This window comes from Sorex araneus, chromosome 5 (assembly GCF_027595985.1).
Source record: "Sorex araneus isolate mSorAra2 chromosome 5, mSorAra2.pri, whole genome shotgun sequence".
NCBI classification, from domain to species: domain Eukaryota; kingdom Metazoa; phylum Chordata; class Mammalia; order Eulipotyphla; family Soricidae; genus Sorex; species Sorex araneus.
The window spans coordinates 56,360,537-56,384,284 of record NC_073306.1 but is presented as its reverse complement, the minus strand read 5'-3'; the positions used below and the strand labels follow the sequence as shown (position 1 = coordinate 56,384,284).

General features: G+C 60.5%; 1 protein-coding gene across 1 annotated transcript; it reads right to left on the bottom strand.

Moving 5' to 3' along the window:
• Positions 1-23,170, bottom strand: RCC2 (regulator of chromosome condensation 2). Its single transcript, XM_055138925.1, has 13 exons — positions 22,946-23,170; positions 21,595-21,877; positions 16,893-16,986; positions 13,995-14,138; positions 11,487-11,618; positions 11,056-11,144; positions 9,740-9,854; positions 7,548-7,714; positions 4,497-4,677; positions 4,278-4,383; positions 3,741-3,813; positions 2,766-2,843; positions 1-2,497 (listed from the first exon to the last, which is right to left on the bottom strand). Exons 2-13 carry the CDS (start codon positions 21,868-21,870, stop codon positions 2,393-2,395), a joined length of 1,560 nt encoding a protein of 519 aa, XP_054994900.1. The 5' UTR covers positions 21,871-21,877; positions 22,946-23,170; the 3' UTR covers positions 1-2,392.
• Between the last annotated feature and the right edge of the window lie 578 nt (positions 23,171-23,748).

The following is a 23,748-nucleotide window of genomic DNA, read 5'->3' as shown; positions in this document are numbered from 1 at the left end:
CAGAGTAAACAATGATGTCATTTATTTAAAATGCTTACTCCAAGAAATATATATATATAAAAAAAAAGACAATTACAGCACTAAACCAGGCACCTTCGACCAAATCCCCTCCTCCTGGTTCCCCTTCGCGCTAAGCCTCTCTGTCCACCTTCCTCCTGGGTCCACTTTCTCCCTCCTGCGCTGGAAGACTTGTCAGACGCTCCCGAGGGCCAGCACCGTGCCCGGTGCCTGTCCCTCACGTCTCCCCTGTGGGCAGTTCATTCAAATCCTTACGGGAAAAGGAGTGATGGGGACAGCAGGACCACGTCCTGCCGCCTGCAAGGGACCTGCTCCTCGCCCGCTCTCGCCCTGGCAGGGAGCGTCTGGAATTGGCTGGTGGCGGCTTTCGGATGAATCCACTGCAGACTGGAGCCTGGCATATGGCTGAGGGCAGCTCCTGCCAACGTGGGGGGGCCAGAGACGGTTCCTCGGCTCTGGGCGACGGCAACACGGGCACCAGGAGCGTGTGCGTGAGCCCCGTCTCCAGGAGAGACTCGTCCAGGGAAACAGGGGTGAGGGGTCCCACACACAGAAGCTTGGAGTCAGATGGTGGCTTGGGGGTGATTTGGACAAATCAGGTTAGTTTAGCAGAAGCTCTCAAGATGCAGAAGTTTTTCCCCTGGACTATTGACCTAACAGTAGAAATGAGCGTGAAATCAGACTAAATCTGGGAAAGATGTGGGACAGTTGCCCCCTCAGACCTCGGGACTGACCGGGCCAGAGAAGGGTAGGTGCCCTGACAAGGCAGAACCCGCCCTGCGGAGTGACGGGACAAGTCGGGGGAGAAGCAACAACTAGATCATTTTTGGCATTTTAACATCGAGACAATGACAAGCGGTAACAATAGCAAAGCAAAAAAGAATTTTTTTTTTTTTTAAAAAGACCACTATTCAACTTTCCCATCCACCCAAGTCTCACCCTGGAGTTCTAAACCCCTCTCCCCACCCCAAAGCACCACTGAACTAAAAAATTCTATTTTAAAGCACCCAAACCAGTCCAGACCCTCTCGAAACCAAGAGCCCCAGCCAGAGCTGACCCTCTCGGGTCCCAGGGAGAGAAGGGTTCCGGGAAAGGCACCTCGTAACGCACGCAGAGCAGTGCAAACCGGTGACGCGCTTGGGCAGAGGGCCGGGGCGGCAGTCACAGCATCTGCGCTGACACATGGGAAGGGGGACGTCTTCAGTGATCCCGACTATTTGGTACCACAGCCAAGCAAGCACGACTAGGAAGCTGGGTGCAGAACAGAGGCCGGACCTTGGGGCAGAGCGGGCTGCTGGAAGGGCCCAGCCGGTGGGGGACACACACAGGAGCTCGCGGCCCTGAAAGGCGGCACGCCGGGGCTGGTCCCTTCTCTGCAAGGACTCTAGAATGCACTTTTTGCTGCTGGCTGATCAATCTCTAGTGGCGAGTGCTGGAGAGGTGGCCCTGGCCCATCTGAGCGGGCTTAAAGCCCATCTGGAACCAGATCCAACGTCCCCACGCCTGTGTGACCCCACCCCCTCCTCCTGCCCCCAAGTCCCCACTAGTTCTGCAATCACCTGATTTCATTTGGATTTCTTTTACAGCTAAAGTAGATATATAAATGGCTAAACACAGACCCCAGCGCCCCAGGGACGGCAGACTCTATTAATGTTGCAGCCAAAAGGCAGTAGGGCTTGCAAGCAGCCAAGGGGGTAAGGAACGAAGGCTGGCCTGGGCCGGTCATGAGAGAAAGCAGGAGAGGAGGGCCCAGACGCTTCCAAAGCAGGCGGGCGTGACTCAGGACGGGGACGGTCTTTGCTTAGATGCTGCCGGTTCCCGGAGGGGACATCTGTTTCTGAGTAAAGGGTGGCTGCTCTCCCAGGCACCCATTCGGATCACGATGCTAATTACAACCGGAAAGGGGTGTGTTGAGAAGTGTACGGGGGTCCGGGGAGGGAGAAAAACTTCAAAAAAAAAAGGGGAGGAAAAAGCTAGATTGCTCAAAGTTTTGCCTCTTTTGTAGGAATGGTAAGTCAACTCTGAGCAAATATTTTAATTAAACGTTGAGGGCGGCAGGAAAAAAAAAAACCACTTTGGAAAGCATACAGAAAAGGTAGTTGACGTTGAATCACTTATAAAACGGAACCTCAGGGAGTCTAACAAAAATGCACCTTCGGTCAACCATTGCTCTTTTCAATCCCTCCTTTGACGTCCGTCCCAGTGCACGTGGGATGGCAGCGAGTGCAGGTGTGGGGTGGGACGAGTCTCCGCGGGAATGACAGCTGCCGCAGGTGTGCAGTGGGGACGAGTCTCCGGCAGGTGCGGAGTGGGATGAGTCTCCGTGGGAATGACAGCTGCCGCAGGTGCGGGGCGGGACGAGCCTCCAGGAGCATTAGAGGGTTCGGGGGTTATACTCTGGCAGCTTCTTGATCTTCTCCTTCTCGGTCTCACTCTCATCTCTCGCGATCACCAAGGAGTGTGAGTAGCCCATGGCGACCTGGGAATAGGGCAGCGCAGCGTGTGAGGCCCCCCGATGCCCGTCCCGGCCGCCACACAGGGCTCCTGCTCCCGGTTCCTCCGGGCCCAGAACCCCCACTCTGCCCCACGGAAGGTGCACCCCTCAGCTGGCCTCCTGGCGGGACCGACTGCTGGGGCGAGTCTGCCCCTCTGGGAGGAGCCCAGCAGTGGCCAACAGCTCCTGCACCCTCCTGTGACCCCCCAGGAGGTGGCAAGGCGCGGGCCGTGCTCCTCTGAGCCCCGCTCACCTGCTCTGTGAAGACGCCGTCCAGGGTCTTCACCTCTTGGGCCGCAGTGGAAGACTTGGGCTTATGATCTCCGTATCCCTGATGAGGCAGACAGGAGACAGAGGAATGGGGGTCCCTGAAACCCGGACAGGGGAAGGCCAGCTCCCAGCACCCATGGGCCACGCCCACCGCTCAGGGACACCACAGCCGGGAGTGGGGAGCATTGCTTCCCCACAAAGCTGAGCCAACTGCCGATGAGCTCCGCCCCGGACTGACACGAGAGGCTCAGCTGTGACCTGAGGGGACGCCTGCATCTTCTGGGTGTCTCGTCAGAGCCCGAGGCACCCAGCGCTCCACCCACGTGCAGACTGCTGGCTGCCCAGGCCAGAGACGGCAGAGGCTCGGCACGGCCCTGCTAGCCTGCGCAGCCTGCAGGGCCAGCGGCCGCAAGGATGTCCTCCAAACGCCTTCCCGGCTGCTCAGCCACGAAGCGGCCTCATCCCAACTCCCCCCAGTTTCCAAAGCCAGTGACGCTCCGCTCATGGGCCCAAAGAGGGTCTGACCCCCAAATGCCGGGCAGGGCTGGCTCTCACACGGTCAGGGATCCCGAGACGCGGCCTGCACGGGCCCCTCTGAGGCCACCCGCCAGGTGTGGGGATGGTTCCAGCACCGAGTCCGCCTCCAGGCCTCCTCTCCATCCATGGCCCAGGCAGGCACAGCAGACGGGCCCAGGACCACCCACCGAGCGACAAGGCCCAGGCCAAGTGGAACAGCCCAGCTGGGCCCACCCTCTGGGGAGAGCAGGGCAGCCACAGGGCCACAGCTCCCGCCACGGGGAGCACCCACGCCCCAGCATCAGTCACTGGAGGGGCACAGCGGCACCCTCAATGCTGACCCGAACATGGGGGTACTGATGTGGGTACAAAGTGGGCCGCTGCCCAAGGACCAAGACTGGCGGGCGGGGTGGGGTGGGGCTCCGTCCCTAGCCAGACGTACCAGCTCCCCGAAGGTGGGCGATGGGCCCCAGCTGATGGTGCTCTCGTCGGCAGCCACGATGATGCTGCTCTTCCTGCAGGGGGAGGCAGAGACGGTCGCCAGAGTCCCGGACCTCCCTGCGAGGGCCTCCCCCTCCACGGGGCCTCCCAGGAGTGTGGCACCACCTCCTGGCTTTGAAACCAAGCCAGGGCCGTCCTGACACCCTCACTCCTCAGGGCAGCCAGGTGAGTGCAGGAAAGCCACGCAGCCAACCCACTCGCACCAAGAGTACAAGATGGGCGGCCCGTGGCTCAGCGGGCAGAGCATGTGCCAGGCACGCACACGGCCCCGGCTCTGATGTCTGGCACCGCGTGGCCCCTGAGCCCTTCTGGGTGTGCTACTCAGCAGCACAGCTGTCTGCCCCCCAAAACCCAGAAACACTAGAGTGCCTAATGAGATCCTCAGAGTGAACCGCAGGGCATTTGCTTCTGCTGGGGCCAAGGGACAGTGCAGGGGTCCAGAGAAAGCCAGGCTTGTGCTAGGGGCCCAGCCACGTACCCGCAAGCCAGGCTCCGGATTCTCCAGCCACACAGGTCCTGCACAGCCTTCGGGTACATAGTAGACTCACGGGACGTATTGGTGGCCCCCCAGAAAAACAGACCCCCTGGAGAAAGAGAAGCACACTGGCGCTGTGGGCGGGAGCAGGAGTACGGGAGGCCAGGGAGCACCACCCCCGCACATTCCACACGCGTCTCTGGCAGGGCGTGTCCCACTCACCCACTTCACTGACAGCGAATGAGCAGGTGTAGCCGGCATAGATCTGGGACGCCCCGCGCCCCGGGAAGTCGAAGAGCTTCACCAGGCGAGGAACCATCTCGTCCTTCTGCTCGGCGTGGCCCAGGCGGCCGTAGCCACCGAAGCCCCAGGAGAAGACGCGCTTCTGGGAGTCCAGAACGAGCTGCAGGGAGACCCGGGACACGGTCACAGGCCCGCCGTGCAGGTGCCAACCTGGCCTTTGTTGCTCTGGACCCCAGGGAACGGCGCCCCCGCTGATGGCTCCTGGCCCAGAGGGAACAGGACCCGGGTCCCAAGCCGTCCCTCCATCAGGAGCAGACTGTTCTTCCCGTAAGCAGGTGAGCACTGTTCACGTGACCCAGCAGAAAATCCTGCCAGGGGCTGGAGAGCTAGCACTGGGGTCAGAGCTGAACCAGGCTGGATCCCTAGCACCAATATGGCCCCCTGAGCCCTGGAATGATCCTCAGTGCACAACCAGGAGTAAGCCCTGAGCACTGCCAGATGTGGCCCACCCCCAATCTTTCAAGAGAGTAAAAAGGTAAGGGGAGGGCACAGTGATAATATAGCAGGTGGGGTCCTTGCCTTGCTTACTGCTACCTGGGTTCAATCCCTAGCACCCCACATGGTCCCCCCCAAGCACTGTGAGAAGTCATCAAAGAGCACAGAACCAGAAGTAAACCCCTTAGTGCCACCAGGTGTGACCCCCCCAAAAAAAACCCCAGAAACCAGAAGATTCAAATGTCCATTTACCTTAAGAACACACTTAGGAGGCACTCAGCACAGCACTTATTCAGAGCAGGTAAGGAGGGCGCGTGCCTTACATGCGACCGACCTGGGTACGACCCCTGACATTCCATATGGTCCCCACGCCCACCATGGGTGATTCCTGAGCACGGCTATCACGGTCAAAAAAACCTAATATGGCACTCAGGCCATAATTTTAAAAATTGTATTTCTAGCTTACAAAAAGCTTTCAGACTTTTCAATAACAAATTAGTTTTTCATTTATGTTTAATATTGTTTTTTATCTGATCGGGTGTTTTGTTTTTTACACCCAGAGATTTTTATTACAACCCTTTACTTATTAATGCACTTAAGCAGTATAATATTTTCTATTATAAAGCCAATATTCTTGAGATAAAACACTTTTATAGGCCAATTCAAATTTCTCTTAATAAATTTTAAGTTGTAGGATTTACCGACTGATAAATTTTAAAATATATCAGCACAAAATTACCTATAACCGTTAAATGTATGTATGTGTATATACACGTGTGTGTATCAAGTTCCTGAAAAACATTTATCAACTGATCATTGATTTATAATTTTGTAGAATTTCCAGGGATTAGCTCTATCTGTATGTGTGTAGGTGTTCCCCTACATGTACAATGGGGTGGGTGGGGGGAAATTTCTCCCATGTGTAAAATTTAAAAAAAGCAGCAAAGTAAGGGCACACCAATTGTCAGAGCTGAGTTTACAAGGGGGTTGGCCGGAGGGGCCGTTGGGACCTGGGGAAGAGACTGGTGGTAAAGGGGATACTAGAATCACGTGTGCATGGAAGTGTGATAACAGTATTGGAAATCACAGCAACTCAGTTAAAAAAAAAAAAGTTCTTCAAAAAATATTCGTGAAACTGCCCACACCAGTAAGGGGCTGCCCGTACAAAAAGGCCCTCAGGACAGACCCCCCGACCCCACCTGCCACTGGTCCTCACCCTGACTGGGCAGGAGGCAGCAGACCCAGGCTGAGGGGTGGTGCTGGTGCGGGGCCAGTGGCCCCCACAGCTGACCTTCCACAGCATGTGCTTCAGCAGACGTCACACACCCTCGGTGCAGAGGGAGGTGTGCAGGTAAAGGAGCACACCTAGGGGAACCAAGACCCAGAGGCTGCCCAGAACTCAGACGTCCCCAGTCCAAGAGCAAGAGACAACCCAGATGAAAATAAAGACGCCAACACAGGCCCTGGAATAAATTCAGCATTGATGGGGCTGGAGCGATAGCACAGCGGGTAGGGCGTTGGCCTTGCATGCGGCCAACCTGGGTTCGAATCCCAGGATCCCATATGGTCCCCTGAGCACCGCCAGGAGTAATTCCTGAGTGCAGAGCCAGGAATAACCCCTGTGCATCGCCAGGTGTGACCAAAAAAGCAAAATAAATAAATAAATAAATTGATTCAGTATTGAAAATGGAAAAATTAAATTAGCAAGTTGTATTGTTAGAGTGAGGCAGGTACTGCATTTCCTAGTACAGGATGACACCTACAGAGGGGGCCGAGAACTGACCCGCCTGCCCTGGGTTTAAACCCCTGCTCTCCCTCCCCCAGGTACACAGGAGACCAACCTCCACGTCCGCCATGAACATCTCAGCCAGGTGAAGCCTGACTCAGGTTCTCCCAAGACCTCCGTCTGACATAGGAGTCATATGACCCCAACAGTCACGTGACCCGAGAGTCCCCCTAACCCCTGACCACACTGCACAAAGGGGCCCCCGAAGGACGCCACCCGGCCCGCAGCAGCCACGGCGAGCCTACCCACCAGGGGAGAAGACTTGGGCAGGGCTGGGTCGGGCAGCCACACACCACAACATGCGAGAAGAAAACCAACGGTGACAGACATATATAGGCTCTCTTCGGCAAAACCATTCCAAGAAGGCAACCAAGGGTAAAAGACACACATACCAAAAAGCTGTTGCTATTTATCTAAAGCGACCTTTAAGGAAACCACCAAAATGATTAAAAATGACTCAACGTCCTTGGAATGGGATATTGTTTATCAACCTGGAAAGATGCCCGGGGTATCTGTGAGAGGCAGCAAGATACTTACTCGACCCCAATCCAGGCTGCCTGTCTGTCCCACTACCTTTGTGGACATCCCGGAGGACGCTGTCAACACGAGCCACGTCCCGTGGCGGCCTGACCAGTACCCCCACCGCCTCCCCGAGAGCAGGGAGTCTCAGCCCCGAGTCAGGACCCGACAGAGCCAAGTGTTGGGCTCTGGCATGGCCCCTTCTCCACTAATGTGAGGCTCGAGCTTACCGTGTGGTTGGCCCCACAAGCCACATCCCGCACAACCACGTTTGGGACTGGCAGGATCTGTCCATCCTTGGTCTTCTCGATGAAGATGGCCACGCGCCGGGGCACCAGCTCACAGTCGTACTCGATCCTCTGCGCTCGGGCAATGAACTTCCCGTCCGAATTGTGTCCTGTGGCGGCCAGGGAGCCAGCAGTCAGGGGCGGCCTTAGCTCGGGGCCACGGTCAGAGCCTCAGGCCACCCCAAGGCCTGTCAGCCACAGCCGTGCCTACCTAGCTCCAATCCGACCCGGCACAGAGCCAGAAGCAGCCCCTGAGCGCACCACCTGACGCGGCCCCAGAGCCAGAGCGCCACCGGAAAAGGCACCCAGCGACATGCTGACCACAGAAAAGGAACACTTTGTGAAAATCTGTCACGCGTGCCTCTCGGTCCAGAGAACTGATTTCTCACTCTGGGTCACCAACCAAGTAAATTACGACCCAAAGTGTGGGGAGGGCTGCAGTGGCTAAGAAACCACGGAATAGGCCGAGAATGGCCGGAAATCCAGCACAGTCCCTGTGTTTCCGTGTGTGACTATGCCCTAGCACCATGCAAGGATTCAGTGGCACGTCTCATGCCAGACCCGGCAAATGCACCATAAGAAAGAGCAGGGCAGATGGAGCCACAAAACCTTCCCACGATCAACATTTCTGCTCCCAAGCCCCCCAGGGGATCTCTGGATTTGGACAATGACACCTGAGAAAAGCTCTTATTCTACCATTTTGGTTTCCGGGCCACACCAGGCGCTACTCAGGGGCTACTCCAGTTTCAGTGCTGGGGGTGGGGGGTCATTCCCAGTGGTGTCCTGGTGACCGTGCAGTGCCAGGAACTGACCGGGGCTCCGGCATGTAAAGCATGCACGCTAGCCGAGAAACCCGGTCCCCTGGGAACAAGTGTTAAAGCAAACCAGCAAGAATCACTGCTTCAACGGGGAAAATAAAAGACTTCTCGCCGTCCCTTCAGACGCACAGGAAGTAAGCAAACGGGATTCTGAGTAGTGGCTCTGGAGGGTGTCCGGTCTGCAGGACTCCGTGCCAACCATCACTATCGTTACTATTAGTATACACAGAAACTACTCCCGGCTCTAATCGTTACTGTTATCAGCACCTGCAACATTTACCTTTTCCCTGAAGGAAAATCAATGTGCTGTCACAAACTGCTGGTCTGCAGCTCTGGGGCAGCCGGCGACAGCAGGGAAACTACACGTTTCCAGAAGTAGACCAGACACGCACTTCCGCTGCTGGGCCCCGGGGTGGGGACAGAGCCGGCACCAGGCCTGTGGCCATGGAAACGGTTTCTCCAACAGTCTCCAGCAACTCCCTGGCAACATGCAGTGAATGTACGTAAGGGGCTGTTCTTCCTTATTCACTTCTGACTGGAGGTATATTTAGTTTCCTCGAGTCACTGTTCCCTCCAGGCTGAGGCCAGCGAGATGCCCCTGGTTCTATTTATACAGTCTCCATCTGCCTGAGCCTAATGACGGAGCCTGACGCCCAGATGCGGGGGCCGCGGGATCCGGAGTGGCGTGCGGCTGAGGAGCCAGCAGAGGGCACCCACTCCTCACCTCCTACTCTGCGAGGGGCTGCGGGCTGGGAAGGCTCTCGGAGCAGAAAACCACTCTGATGTCACGCAGGAAAAGAAAATGGAGACCGCGTCAGTCACGGCTGAGAACTGCAGAACCCCGGGTCTGCCGCTGCCCTCCACGAGCTCTCAGGAAGTGCGTTCTGGGGGGTGAAACCAGGGGTCCTCCCTGCTCCTACAGGCCCCCAGCAGCCCAGACCGGGTCATGCAGAACCAACTTCCACTTGGGTCAACTCCTCACTTCCCATGGCGACTGGCCTCCAATGCAGGACAGAGGTGGTCCTAGCTCCCCCCAACTGTGAGCCCGCTGATGCGAAGGGGGCCACACCAGGAGGAGCAATCTCGGGAGACAGGAGCCTGACCCCAGGAAGGCTAGAAGACTAGGCCTCAGCCTCAGCCCGGTGAGTTACGACGGGTCGGTCAGGCCCTGCGAGAGCCACTTAATGGATCAGGCTATTATCAGATCAATGACCCACATTTCTGACGTGTGTGCGGTGCAGCCCACCCCCACACACACCGACTTCCAGCGCTAAATACACAGTTAAGATTAGAGAGCTTTTAGAAAGACTTCCATACCCAGCTGGCCATATTCAGGGCACCCAAAGGAGTACAGGTTTCCTTTGCAGTCCATTATCATGCTGAACTCAGCCCCACAGGCCACTTTGGTGATTGGCTGGCCGTTGTACATTATCTGGAAAGGAAAGACAGAAGAACTTCAGACCTTTTTCCTATTTTTTTTTTTTTAAGAGATGAACGTTTCAGGAGTCTTTAGCTCTCTGCAGGTTGGTGTGGAAACAATTTGTGGGTAATGGCGGAAACTCAGTGGACGCGGCTATTCCAAGGCGGAATGTGGGCCCTGCACAAACATGTCGTCTCATACTTCCCACAACCCCACATGGTGCTGAGCTCAGACAGGTCAAAGCGACGTCACTGCCTAGTCCTGCACATCCCGGCCCCAGGGAACACGGAACCAACCAGCTGGCCTGGGCGTGAGAGCGGGGCGGCAGGACAGGAGAATGGCACCAGCACTCACGATCTCCTGTGAATCACCAGGGCTGTCAGCCCCAGCTCTGAAGTAAACGCTTCCGTAAGCACTCTTGCCACGCGGGGGAATGAGAACTTTGTATTCTCTTTACTACTGTTGAGATACTTAGCTAATTGGTCTTAATTGAAGGTGTGAGCAAGAAATAAGGTCCTTCACGAACGATTGGGAAGTTTGAGCAAGGCAGCGAAGGCCCTGAGTAATTAAACAGGAAAGCTGGAAGCAGCTCTCAGAGAACAGGCCAGTGTCCAGGGAAGAGAAGGGGGCAGCAGGCAGAGGAGCCCAGCAGGCCTGGAGGACGCATGAGCACAGAAAACGGTTCATTCTGAAATCATTACACTCCTCGCAGAGCAAAGGACTAGCAACAGGGGGCACTTCAAACCATTTCACCCGCCAGAGGCTGGAATCCAAGTCCCGCCCTCGGTCACCTAAATGACTGAGATCCCAATCAGCCTTACACTCACAGCTCCCCTTATAGGGAAAAATCCCACCACCCCTTCAAGTTCATCTTAAATCATTAGGATGTGCGAACATTAACTTAGGACTAAGTGTGCTATGTCTGTGGACCTGGCAGGCAACTCCACAAACCGACATTCAGAACTTGCCGATAAAGACACATCGTTCCACCTGCACCATTTCTTACTTCAGACCAGGAGAGATTTAAAACAAGGCCTCTGTGAGAAATGTTTTGGTTCAAAAAAGAAACACAGTTTTCAGGGTATTCTCTGACTGCAAGCAGGTATCAAACTGGTTCCACTCAGAGCATCTCGGCCCTGTTTTCACAAGGATTTGGTGAATTCCAACAACAGAGGAACCCAACACAAAAGCAGAGAGAAGAGGGGAGCCGTACCTGTGCAGGACTGGGGACGGCGTCAGTCTGGTTGCCCAGGCCCAGCTGGCCCATCTTGTTCTCTCCAAATGCAAAAACGGACCCCGTTTCTGGAAGAAAAGTGTGATGTCACAACAGGGCAGTCAGGCTCAGGTCCTGAGCAGACCTGCGATCCCATGTCCGGAAACAGCCGGCCCAGTTTCCCCACCAGGTAAAACGCAGGGGACAGCCCTGACCGAAGACGGGGCAGAGGAACCCTGTCACGGACCATGTGCCTGCCTCGGGCCCAGCTCCCACTGGGGCCGGGGGACACTCCGAGGCCTGGATTGCTCCAGGGCCTAATTCCCGAGCACTGCTGAGTGCGACACCCGCCCGGCTGGGGACGGGACCCCAGGGCAGCGCAGACGTGAGTGCACGCGGGAGGACCCCAGAAGGACCCAGCAGCTCCTCACCTGTCAAGGCCAGAGTGTGGTTCCGCCCACAGGCCGCGGACACGATCACCTCATGGCTGAGACTCTCGATGAGTTTGGGAGCCTCGACTCTCTTGGTGTCCCCGTGTCCCAGCTGCCCCTTCTCGTTGCGGCCTAGCGGCGAAGAACAGCAGAGTGTGGGAAGCAGCGAGGCACTGGGGCAGCTGGACACGAGCAGGGACAAGTCTCCGGGGCCCCACCGGGCCGCACGCAGGGGAGAGCCGCGTGCCGTGGCGGCTTCTCGGTCCCGCAGGCAGGGCCACCACGAGCCTCTGCCGGCAGGCGGCCAGGGGCCCGGCCCGGAGGCCACACACCAGCAGGCGCCCCGCGGCTCGCCACTCGCCACTCGCACTCCGGAGCACCTGCCAGACACCAACCCCCTCGTCCCTTCACTCTGGGATGTATTTTAAGACAGGAACCATTTCCGACACCTGCCTCATTCAAGCTTAATTACCTCAGCGCTCTGGGCGCCTACCAGGGGCCAGGTGGCCTCTGTCGTCACTGCCTTTCCTCTGCCCTAGATAAAGCACGCTCATGGCACAGCGCTGACCCCACCTCCCAGGGGCCGCCCTTCCGGGACCCCCAGCACCAGGCCAAGGACTCGGGCTGGGACAGAAGCCCACACACTTGGGGTGGGCCCTGTCACCAAGTCAGGCCCCAAAGCAAAAGCAGCGAGTCGAAATGGGTCGGGGGGTGGGGGGGGGGGCAATGCACAAATCCTCCTTCCCTCCTTCCTGGTTTTCAAGGCAGGGTATGAGGGCTCCAGCAAAACTCAGGCCACCCACAGGCCCACCGAGCAAAGGCCATCCGTACTTGGGACATTTGGGACGAGTGGAGTGGGAGGGGTTCCCAGGACAGCACTGTTAGGGTAGTCGGGGCAGGAGTCAGACCTGCCCCAGGGATCAACTCTTCACCTTTCATTAGGAAAGGGGCCCTGCAGTCGTGATACGTGGCGGGAAGAGGCGGCTCAACAGTGGGCACTGGGAAGGTCCACTCAGGATGCTCATGGTCCTGAGGCTGGCTGCATCCAAATGCCACAGACAGGGGCCCAGTGGGCCCCTGGGCCCCCGACTGCCCCACAGGGCGGAGCCACAGCCTGCACAGACGCACCAGGGAAGTGAAACCCAGCACAGCTATCCAGAAGAACGCAGGTCAGCCACGAACTGTCAGAGCTGTGTGCTGAGCCTGGGGGCCGGAGGAGTGAGGGGGAGGACTACAAAGCACAGCACTGTGGCTGGAGCGATAGCACAGTGGGCAGGGCGTTTGCCTTGCACGCAGCTGACCTGGGTTTCATCCCCGACGTCCCATATGGTCCCCCGAGCACCGCCAGGAGCAATTTCTGAGCATAGAGCCAGGAGTAACCCCTGAGCATCTCTGGGTGTCACCAAAAGAATTAAGAAAACCAAAAAGCACAGGACTGACAGCATGTCTCCTAGGCTCCAAGGCATGAACGGGGCCAGACAGTTGCTGGCTTTTTTCAGCCAGATCACAAAATGAGCGGAGTGCAGGAAGACAACAGATGTTAATCTATTTGGACTCTGGTACAGCCACTCATGAAACGGCAAAAAATGGTTCCAACGGACCAAAGTGAAAATGCAGTCATCTGGCCCGCAAGCGAGCCAAGGGACAGAAACGAAGGGATTTCTGCCCAGCTCGGGGTGTCCAGGAGCATCCAGGGGGCACGGGGATAAACAGCCTGAGCGAACAGCCAGGTCAGTGCCCCGGAGAGGACGGACAAGCCGCACTGGGGAGCCGGAAGCAGTGTGCTCTCCAGGGGGGCTAACAAAGCTCAGCTCAGGGAAAGCCAGGCTCTCTTCGGGGGTAAACGGAAGAAACGAACAGAACAGGCAACGGGCCTCAGCACCTGCAGACCAGGACTGGAGCCATAGCACAGCGGAGAGGGCGTTTGCCTTGCACACGGCTGACCAGGGTTCGATTCCCAGCATCCCATACGGTCCCCCGAGCACCACCAGGAGTCATTCCTGAGTGCAGAGCCAGGAGTAACCCCTGTGCATCGCTGAGTGTGACCCAAAAAGAAAAAATAAAAAACCTGCAGGCCTGGATGATCCCTAGAAAGAGGGCAGGGACCAGTGATAGGACAGTGGGCAGGGCACTGGCCGTGCATGTGGTCAAACCCAGTTCAATTCCCGGCACCCCACACGGGGCCCAAAGTCCCACCAAGAGTGATCCCTGAGCACAGAGCCAGGAGTAAGACCTGAATACTGCCTTGGTGTAACCCAAACCACGAAACAGAGAGGGCGGCAGGGGCATCCCCACGGCCAACAACAGTACCGTCAGGCTGTGTGTGGCACAGCAGGGAAGCGGGGGGGGGGGGGTCTTCCCCCAGGAGCACACCACAGGAAGGCCCACCCTCAGCTAACAAGGGACTCCGAGGGGCTGACACTGTCCCCGAGCCACCGTGGGGAAGTGAGAGCCAGGAGGGGTCGGGCGGGAGCCGCGGCAGGAAGCCCCCGCAGGGCGCCTACTTACCCCAGCTCCACAGCTTCCCCTCCGTGGTGATGAGGAGGCTGTGGGCAGCACAGGAACCCGACACCACCGTCCGGACCCGGACCCCCGACAGGCACCCATACCTATGGGGCCCCCACAAATTCTGACCGAGATTGCGATAAGCAGCTGCAAGAGAACCAGATTGCAAGAGTCAGAGAGGGGCGGGGCTGAAGGGCACCCCGAAAAGCCCTCGCCAGTGACCAGGGCGTCCCGGGAGAGCCACAGCTGCAGTGATCTCCGCAGAGCTGGTGGGCCCTCGCCGGGGCAGGCCCAGGCCCACAGGCACGGCCACAAGGTCCACTGCATGCCCCCTCCCCGCTCTGTGGGTGCCCTGGCCGGCTCCTCTTCTGACCACCTTCCTGGCCTCCTCCTGCAGGGCCCCGTCCTCCCTGCCCCCATAAGCCCCGAGACACCTCTCCCCGACTGGGCCTTCACCGTTCTCAGTCCCTGGCCTTCGGCCTGCGTCTTTCCTAGTGTGTATCTTAGCCCCCAGGCCTGACCGCTTCTTTCCCAGGACGCATGGCACATTCCTGCCCTGAACAGCCACCCCAGGCCCAGGGCCCCCACATGCCCAGCACCTAACACTTGGCACCAAGGGCCGGAGGAAAGAAACAGCCTCCTTCAAAACCCCGTCTCACCCCACCAACAGGGATGGCACAATCCACTTTTATCTGCTTTGTACTTTCAATGCGGGGCTCCAAAGGACAGAACATGAGGGCTCCTGGGTCTGTGACGATTATGAAATGCAAAACACCGTGAAACCGGCTGCATCATATTGATCCTGATGCAGGAAAGGCTTAAAAGGCAGATTTCTCATCAGTTACCTAACTCCACTGGAAAAAGTACCTATTCAACTAGGCCACACACATGCCGTGTTGCCAGCGTCCACCAGAAGAGGGCGCCACCCGGCCTTTAGTCCTGGAGGTCAGGACAAGGGAACTCCTGCCTCATTAAGCACCCCAGCACCAGTCAGAGTGCCACAGGCCAACACCCTGGCTTCTCACCTGAGCCCTCACTACTAAAAGGTATTGGAAAAACCAATAAATCTCTTGGGGGAAGGAGCAAATCTAAAGCAACCGCCCTCACAGGTCACCGTCTGCTTCACATGAAGTCACAACGGAGAGCAGCGGGACTGATGCGGAGAGTCCGTGGGCCCCCTCCATGGGCATTCCAGTCTCGGGGCCACCCGAGGTCTGGGGGGCAGAGCAGAGGGGACGTCTGCTGGCCTCCCGCCGAGCCCCAAGCGGGCCCGGCCAGGGGGCAGGCCCTCCTCAGCCCCAGGACTGGCCCTCCTCGGGCTGGGGCAGGGGCTGTGGCTATCATGCCAGCGGGCGAGCGTCCGGAGGCCCATCTGACAGGCCCCTTCACGAGGGGCGGCAGGGCTGCCCCAGGCCCCGGGGGAAGGCAGGCCCGCTGCAAGGTGTGCAGAGAGCCGGGGCAGAAGGGGCGACGGTCCTGCCCCTGCTCTGGCTGCCGGTGGGCAAACAGACCCTTTGTCATGCCTCCTGGCCAGTAGGTGAGAGGGACCAAGAGTGCTTTTAAATACACTCACAACTCAGAATAGACAGATACGTACAAACCTTCATTCGGAGGGAGGCCAGACAGGCGGGCAAAGGTGGAAATGCGCCGAGGTAAAAACTGCAAGACGGCCCCAATCAACGCAAAATCCATCCAACTCTCCCAAGGGTTTTCTGAGAAGCTGCGGCCCAGGCCAGGGACAGGCAGCAGCTGACATGGTCACCCACGGGCATGGGGTGCCGGAGAGGCCGGCTGCCAGGCTGCCCGGGCTGAGCACCCTCCACGCTAACTCCGCCGGCCCCCGAGCGAGCGCATCTCCCAGGCTCGTCTGGAGGCACCGGGGAGTGTCAGCGTGCAAATATTTGCTCTCTGAGCAATGCTGGAAAGTACTTTGGGACTGTCTCCAAGTGAAATCAAGAAGCCATAAACCGTGGCACGGGGCCAGCATCCCTCTCTGGGATGGGCCGATGCTCTCCTGAGGAGAAAGAGCGGTTTCCGGAAAGCATCTGGGAGCGCCAGGCCCCTTCTCGGGCCCCCTGCTCCCCAGCGCCCGTCCACGCTGTCGCACCAGCTCCTGCGACTCTGCGGCAGCTTGCAAGGAAGCGCGGGCTCTCCTCAACGCCCAGCAGTCGACGTCCGCCTCCTAACAGGTGTCCGGGACACCCTGGCAGTCGGCTTGGCTTTGAGGGCGAGGAGAGCGTGCTGTCGGGCAAACGCCTGGTGGTGATGAGGCTCCTCAGGCTCGGTGCTGAGGCAGGGCACCTGGGCTTCAGGGGGGCAAAGCACAAGCCCAGCCCCTCACGCCATCTTCCCGATGCCAAGGACCAGTCTCACTTTAATGAAAATAAGTGAGGAAGACCCAAAAAATGGTGCCGATGTTGATTTCAGGCTACTAATTATGCATTGCCGTTCAGCCTTAAAGAAATAGATCCTTGGGGTTGGAGCGATAGCACAGCGGGTAGGGCGTTTGCCTTGCACGCGGCCGACCCGGGTTCGAATCCCAGCATCCCATATGGTCCCCTGAGCACGGCCAGGGGTAATTCCTGAGTGCAGAGCCAGGAGTAACCCCTGTGCATCGCCAGGTGTGACCCAAAAAGCAAAAAAAAAAAAAAAAAAAAGAAAAGAAATAGATCCTTAAAGGCAGAATTATGTGGTGAGAAGCTCCCAACCAGACCAGGACTCAAATCCAGCTCCACCACTCCAGTGGCTGTGTGGCCTCAGGCAAGCCACTAAGTCTCTCTGATCAGTCCTACAGCGAATACCCACCTGGCAAATGAGCTCCAGAATACACTGGACACCTAGAACATAGGAAGCACTCAATGAATAGTAGCTTCTTGTATTTTCAGAAACCAGTTTTCATACCTTGTTGTTTAGGCACTTCTTTTCGACCAATCAAGTCCCAGTTGGTTGCCCCAAAAATCAAAAGCTGCCCTTTGCACTTAGACCCTTCGAGTTTCTACAGAGACAGAGAGAGGGAGAGAGGGGAGAGACATTAGCTTACAACGCGGCTCCTGACTTCCCAGCTCCGTCTCAGACAGCAAAACCCCGGGGGATTCACCCCTAGGCTCCCCCGCGGTCGGGCACAGGCCGGATGGGAGTGCCCGAGGCCCACTGTGCCCAGACTGGGCCACCGCCTTCAATTCCTCTCCGGACAGCGTCCACCAAGCTCCTAAGAAACAAGGCTGCGGCGGCCACCGCCGCCCCTTGCTGCCCCACACGGGTGCCCACCAGCGACCCGCTGGGCCACACGGGCCTTCCTGGGGGCACTCATGCAGGGCCTCCATCCACCCCGAGCCACACACCCTGCAGTGCCGCCCACGTGCTGCCCAGTGCCAGCTTCCCACCTGAGGAGGACGTGGAAGTGGCCGTTTGCCTCCCAAGGGGCCGACAGGCTCGGTGTTCCCAAGGGGCTCATCCTCACTGCCGGCCAGAGACCCAGGGGTCCCACGGGGTGTGAAGCGGGGGAGAGGGAGAGGCTGTGGGTCCTCGACCAGGCACTACAATCCTCCCCCTGGACACACAACACTCGCCACGAGGGTCACTCAGACCACCTGCGGAAGTGTGTCACTCATCTCTCCGGCCTCTGCTGGGCGTCGGGAATGCCCAAGTGCACTCTCTGGGCAGGCCAGGGGAGGCGGGGATCCTGGCAGACTGCCGCTCCCCCTTCGGCGTCTCTCCTCAGCCACATCGCCCCCAGGGCAGTCCCTGCAGGGGGCAGTTCTGTGGGTTCTCGGGCTTCGTGAAAGGTGGAGATGAGGAACGGCCCACCAGAAGCCTCCGGCCTCCCGGGAGCCTTACCACAAGGCACCCGTGTTTTTCAGATGAGCACATCTGACGGTCCCAATAGTTTGGGACCTTTGCGTGACCCAAAGCCGCAGCCGGGGTGACAGGTCCCATCCTGCTCAGCCACTTCTGAACACGTCACCCCGTCGGCCGGGGAAGGGGAGACGGCTCGGAAAGGAGAAGGGCTCGGCTGCGCCTAAATTATTGAGCGCGCGACCTGCAGGGGAGGGCAGTGCCAGCGCGCACAGCGCCCGCGGACTCGGCTTACTTGAGCGGGAGCCTAGTTTCCCCCAGATGGTTATCTCCCCTCCTTTGTTCGACGAGACAGGCCGCCAGCTCCCCCCAGGAGCAGCCCTGGGCTTGCTCCACAGGGCCACAGGGGGGGAGGGCAGCGCGGGACGGGCCCTGGAATGAGGCGGCGGGGCTCCCCCGCCCCTGCACAGGGATGGCGCCCAGCGCCAAGTGCGGCACTGGCCATCTAGACACCGCCCGGCACCGCGATCCCCGCTCACGACAGCACCGCTGCCCGGCGCTGCTCCCTGCTGGCAGCCGGCCCCGGCCTCGCTGCCAGGACTCGCTGCCATGGCCATGCGCGGGAACGGGCTTCCCTTTGTGCCGGGAGACGTCGGCCTTGGCAGAAGCCGGCAAGCCGCGATGGCGAGAGGCCCACGAGCAGCGGCTACGCAGTCCAACACAACCCAGCCCTCTCCACCGGCTCGAAGGGGTGGAGGGGGGAGAGCCCCGGGAAGGGGAGCTACTCCCGGGACCAGGTCTGAGCCCCCAAAAGCGAGTGGGCGGAGCCTGACTGGTCCCCCGTCAGGGGCCTTGGCGGCTCCACACTGGGCCACACTGGATAGGCAACTGCTGCCCACGAGCGCCCACATTTCTGCCATTGAACGCCACTCTCTACCTTCTAGGAAACAAAACCCCACAGAGAAACGGACTCCAAACCCCCCTGCAGCGCCAGCCCAGCTCTGTGATGGGCCTGGCCCATCTGGTGAGCTGGAAGCCGGGTGCCTGGGGACTCCTTCCAGCAGGGCGCCCCCGCCAGGCTGCCGAGGCCGAGTGGCCCGAAATGTCCATCCAGCCGCCAGTGACGTGGACGGACGTCCGTGTCTGCGACACTGGACACTGCCACGTGGCAGGAACGCCAACACAGAGAGGCTGCGCTGAGACGAGCAGACCCATCTCACCGGCTGCCTCTGTGCGGCGTGAAACCCGGAGCTCGTGGCCCAGGGGGGCTTGTGAGCCACTGCCCATGTGCTACTCTCGGCTCGTTCGTGGCCAAGCTTTCAGCAGACATCCACTTAGAAGACCACGGGCAGGAGAGGGAGGGGCATTCAAAGAAACGACCGCAACAACAAATTCCCCAGTGGGCCCCTGAGGACAACAGACTTGAAGTCAGGTTCTCAGCGGGACGTACGTGGTGCTTTCAAAGTGAAGACTGTCTCGGGGCCCGTAAACTCTCGGCAGCCCTATGCTACACACAGGAAGAGGCCACAAAAGACATGGACACTCTCCATGTGCTACCCCTCGGACCAGGACGGGCTCGGTACAGTGGGAGGTTCACGGGGATTCAGACTTAGCCAGCCCCACACAGTCAGTAACACAGGCCGTAACTCTAGAAACCTACGTCCCTGGAAGCACACCTTCTGAGACTGAAACATAGATGTGGCCTCTTAACCACCCAGGAAGATGGGGCTCATGGTCAAGCCCAACAACCCACAGCTGTGCCTCCACTGAGGGCTGCGTCATTGCAGATCAATACAGGACATCTCAGGTGGGCCCCTGGGCCAGGCAGAGTAGGGCAAAAACCAACCAGGGTGCTCACCTAGGACAGCGTGGGCCCAGACCTGCCCCTGGGCCTAACCCCATAAGCTGCTACAAAAAACCGTAACTTGGGTTGGAGAGGTAGTACAGCAAGGCAGACGCTTGCACCGCAAGAACCGACCCTGGCCCAATTCCCCTGCAAATGGTCCCACAGCATCCCCTGAGCAGTCAGGAGGATAAGCCCTGAGCAAAGCCGGGTATGGCCCCAAACCAACAATCAGCCCCCTTAATGTGAAGAAGCCCGGGGGGCTTCCTGCAGGCAGGCGCCTTGGGAGCTGTGCCACCAGCCCAAAGAAACGCTTCCCAGCCTCACATGCATATGGACCTCGGATCTCACAACTTTGTGCAGTCCTGGGACCCTGGCTGTTCCCACCCTCCTTCCTCCTGTGAAACTCAGCCTGGGAGTGAGAATCATTGTCAACAACAGGCCCACTGGCTCTCACAGGCCGCTGGGGAAAGCAGTGGGCTCGAGAGCCTCTGAGCATCCTTGTCCCGTGGACACAGGAGCCCATCCGCCAGAGGACAGCATCTCCAGGGCTCCCACGTCCACACCCCTGGCTCCCTTCTGCCCCAGGGGGGCCTCCTGCTCCCTCCTGGGCCAGGGGCCCCCCGCACTACAAACAGTCTCACGTGAGACTCTGCCAGCCCGCGGCGGCAGCGGGGATGACATCAGGAAAATCCAGCCCTGTGTGATCTCAGGGGAGGCCCAGCAACTCTGTGCCCCAGTTTCCTCATCTAGAAAGTGGATGTAGAAACGACACTTAGTCACTGCCCGAGGTGGTGATGGGGGGGAAGGGAGAGGGATGCGGGGATAATGGGACACGCTGACCCCGAAAAGTCGGCCACGGGCTGTGGAGAGAAAGCAGGACCTCTCCGCGACCGGACATCCCCGGCCAGGGTCACCAAGAAGGGAACCCAAGTCCCGGAGCGGTCCCCAGCCGCTCACACGGGAGCGCCGCGCACCAGGGCAGGGCAGGGCAGGGCAGGGCAGGGCAGGGCAGGGCAGGGGACTGGGGGTTGGGGGTGGGGGGAGGCCGGGAAGGCTGCAGGTGTCGCAGGAGGGAGCGAAACTGCCCCCACCTCTCCCAGCTCCTGCGGTCAGGGATGCGTCTCCCAGGCGGGCCGCGGGAGGGGGCGACGCAGAGCCCACCGGGGCCACCCCGCCCCCCCCAGCGCGCGCGCTCCAGCGCGCCCTCCCGGACCACACGCGGCGAACAAAGCCCCAGCACCTGGGGGTGCGGGGGAGGCGGGGGCTTCCCGACCTCCGGGGGGAGGCGGAGCGGGGGGAGGAGGGGGAAGTGCGGAGCATGCGCCCCGCGGCCGCCCGCCCCCGCCCCCGCGGGGCGCGAGACGGCGCAGGCTCGGAGGGGGCATGCGCGGCGGCCGCCAGGCCCCGCCCCCCCGGGGCGCCCGAGCCGAGGCGGCGGGAACCTCAAAGCCCCGGCGCCGCCGCCGCCGCCGCCGCGCCCCGCGGGGCCCGCCGCCCCCGCCCCGCCGCTCGGGCGGGCGGGCGGACGGACGGACGGGCAGACGGACCGGCGGGCTGTCTGGCGGCGGGCGCCGTGCGCGCAGGGCCCCGCGCCCGCGCCCCGGGCCGGCCCGACACAACTTGGGCAAAGTGTCCCTTCCCGGGGCGGGGAGCGAGGGAGGGGCGCGCGGCGCCGGGGGCGGGGCCATGACCCCCTGGCGCGGGCCTCGGGCTCCGCTCGGGCCGCCCCTCCCCCGCGGGGGGCCCCGGGGCGCGCGCCCCAACCGCCAACGGCCGCGCGGGCGGGCTAGGCCGCGGCCCGCACCCCGCGCGCCCCCGCCGGCCCGCGCCCGCCCCGCGCCCTTTTGTTGTGCGGCGGCGGCGGGGATGATTCAGCCCCGCGGCCTGCGCGCGCCCCGCGCCCCGCGCCCGCCCCGCACGCGCGCGCCGGACCCCCGCGCGCCCCCCGCGCCCCGCACTCACGACGCGCTCCTTGGTGTGCTCGGGCTCGGTGATGATGACGGCCGCGCCGGCCTTGGCCGCCGCCGGCCGCGCCGCCCGCTTGCCCGCGCCGGGAGCCCCGTCGAGCTCCAGGCCGTCCTCGTCGCCGCTGCTGCCGCCGCCGCTGCTGCTGCTGCAGCGCTCGGGCCGCTCGCGCTTCCTGCCCGCCGGGCCGCCGCGCTTCCTGGGCCCGGCGCGGGCCGTGCCGTTGCCCGAGCTCGGCTCCTCCCAGGCCGCCGCCGCCTTCTTCCTGGGCATGGTCGCGCTGGAGGAGACACGGGGCCGCGGCGCACAATGGACGGGTTATAAACTGCGCGGGGGGAGGGGAGCGCCGCCGAGCCACCGGCCTCCACTTCCTCCCCTGCCCTCCCCGCAGCGGCGGCCGCGGGGTGGGCGGAGTGGGGGCGAGCCGGGAGGAAATCGCGCCCCTCCCGGGCCCGCGGCTCCGGGCCGCCGGGGAATCCCGCACAGGGGCCCAGGGCTTCCCCCCGCCCGTCACGCCGGACTGCGGTCCCCGGAGGGAAAAAGGTGAAATAATATATGGAAGGAAAAAAAATGGAGAACCCCGACCCATCCCCAACTTAGGGCTCGCTCGCATCGCATCACAATTGCAGCCCGGTCCCCCGGCAAAAATAAAAGTAAAGGGCAAGGGAAAGGGCCTCCCGGTCTCCCAGGTGTCCACGAGCGAAGGCGCCAGGACACTTCCCCAAAGCCCCGCCGGCCCCTGGGGCGGCAAAGCGCGCCCCCCTCCCCCGGCCGCCCCACCTGCTGCTTTTGTTCTGCGCCCCCCGCCCCTAGCCCACTCTGTTAAATGCGGGACTCTCCGTGTCCCCCACGCCACAAGTCCTGCCCAGCCCTCCGTCCCGCCCAGCCTGCAGGCTCGGACCCCAGACTCCTATGAGCTGAACCCCCCGGGGAGGGGGGGTTAGGGAACAAAACCGGCCCCCAGCCCCAAACACCTGCTCCGACACACACGGAAAATAAAAACTTTAATCGTGCCCAACTCTCCCGGTGCCTCCCGGAACGCGCCGGCCGCTCGGCGCCCCGCTCCGCCGCGACTTCCCCCCGGAGTCCCTACGCATTCGCCCCGTCTGCTTTTTTTTTTTTTATTATTGATTTTGAACAATGGGATCTCTGTCTGTCTCCGATTAAACCACGTGGATCCGCTTTCCTTCCCCTTTTTTTATTCATTCAGTCCCCCCACCCCACCCCCTCTCCTTTCTTAAGGTTTTTTTTTTTTACCTTTTCTCCTTAAAAAAAAAAAAAGCCGGTAGGGGGACTTTCCCAGACCCCCGCGAACTGATCGTTGTCGATTTTGATTTTCAGCCCCTACCTGGTTGGAGTGATGAGAAACCGGAGAGAAAAAGGATGAGGAGCAACTAAAAGACGAACCGGAGGGCGCTTTTTTTTTCTTTCTTTTTTTTTTCCTTTCCCCTTTTCTCCCCCGGCCCAGACGAGGGCTCCAACCCACTCACCAGATACACTTAAAATGTAAATACGAGCTTCCAGAACAAATGCTACAACACAAAACAGAAACACATGTTCGGCCCGGCGGCAAGCGAGCGCGCGGCGGGGCGGCCGGCGAGGGTCCCGGGGCGCGCGCGCCCCCTGCAGGCCGGCGGACCCCGCGCCGGCGCCGCCCCCGCCCGAGCCTGCGCGGGCGCCACGCCGCCAGCCCCGCGCCCCGCCGCCGCCGTCTCCGCCGCCGCCGCCGCCGCGCCCGGCCCCCGCCGCGCCGCCCGTCTGCGCAGCGCCCTGCAGGCGGCTCGGGGCTGCGCGAGCGTGGCCGGTTGCCTTTCCCCGGGCGCGTCTAGACAGGTCACCCGAGGACACTCAGACGCTCCTGGAAGAGAGTTCCTGGGCTGGCGCGGCGGCCCGCGGGGGACGTGTCCGCGAGGAGCGGTGGCCCTGAGCGATGAACATACACACTTCGGAGCGTCTTGTCCTCCGCAGGGGGAAGCTGCGTTTTACCCGGCCCCCACCCCCAGCTTGTGTGGGCCCGCGCCGTTAGGCCGTCCATACACAGAGGTTCCTCTGCAGACAGGGACGAATAATTTGGAGGCCAAGGATACCCCGGAGCCAGTGGGTCTTGAGTCCCTGGATGTGCAAAGCACCCTGTGCTGTTTGCCGAGAGCG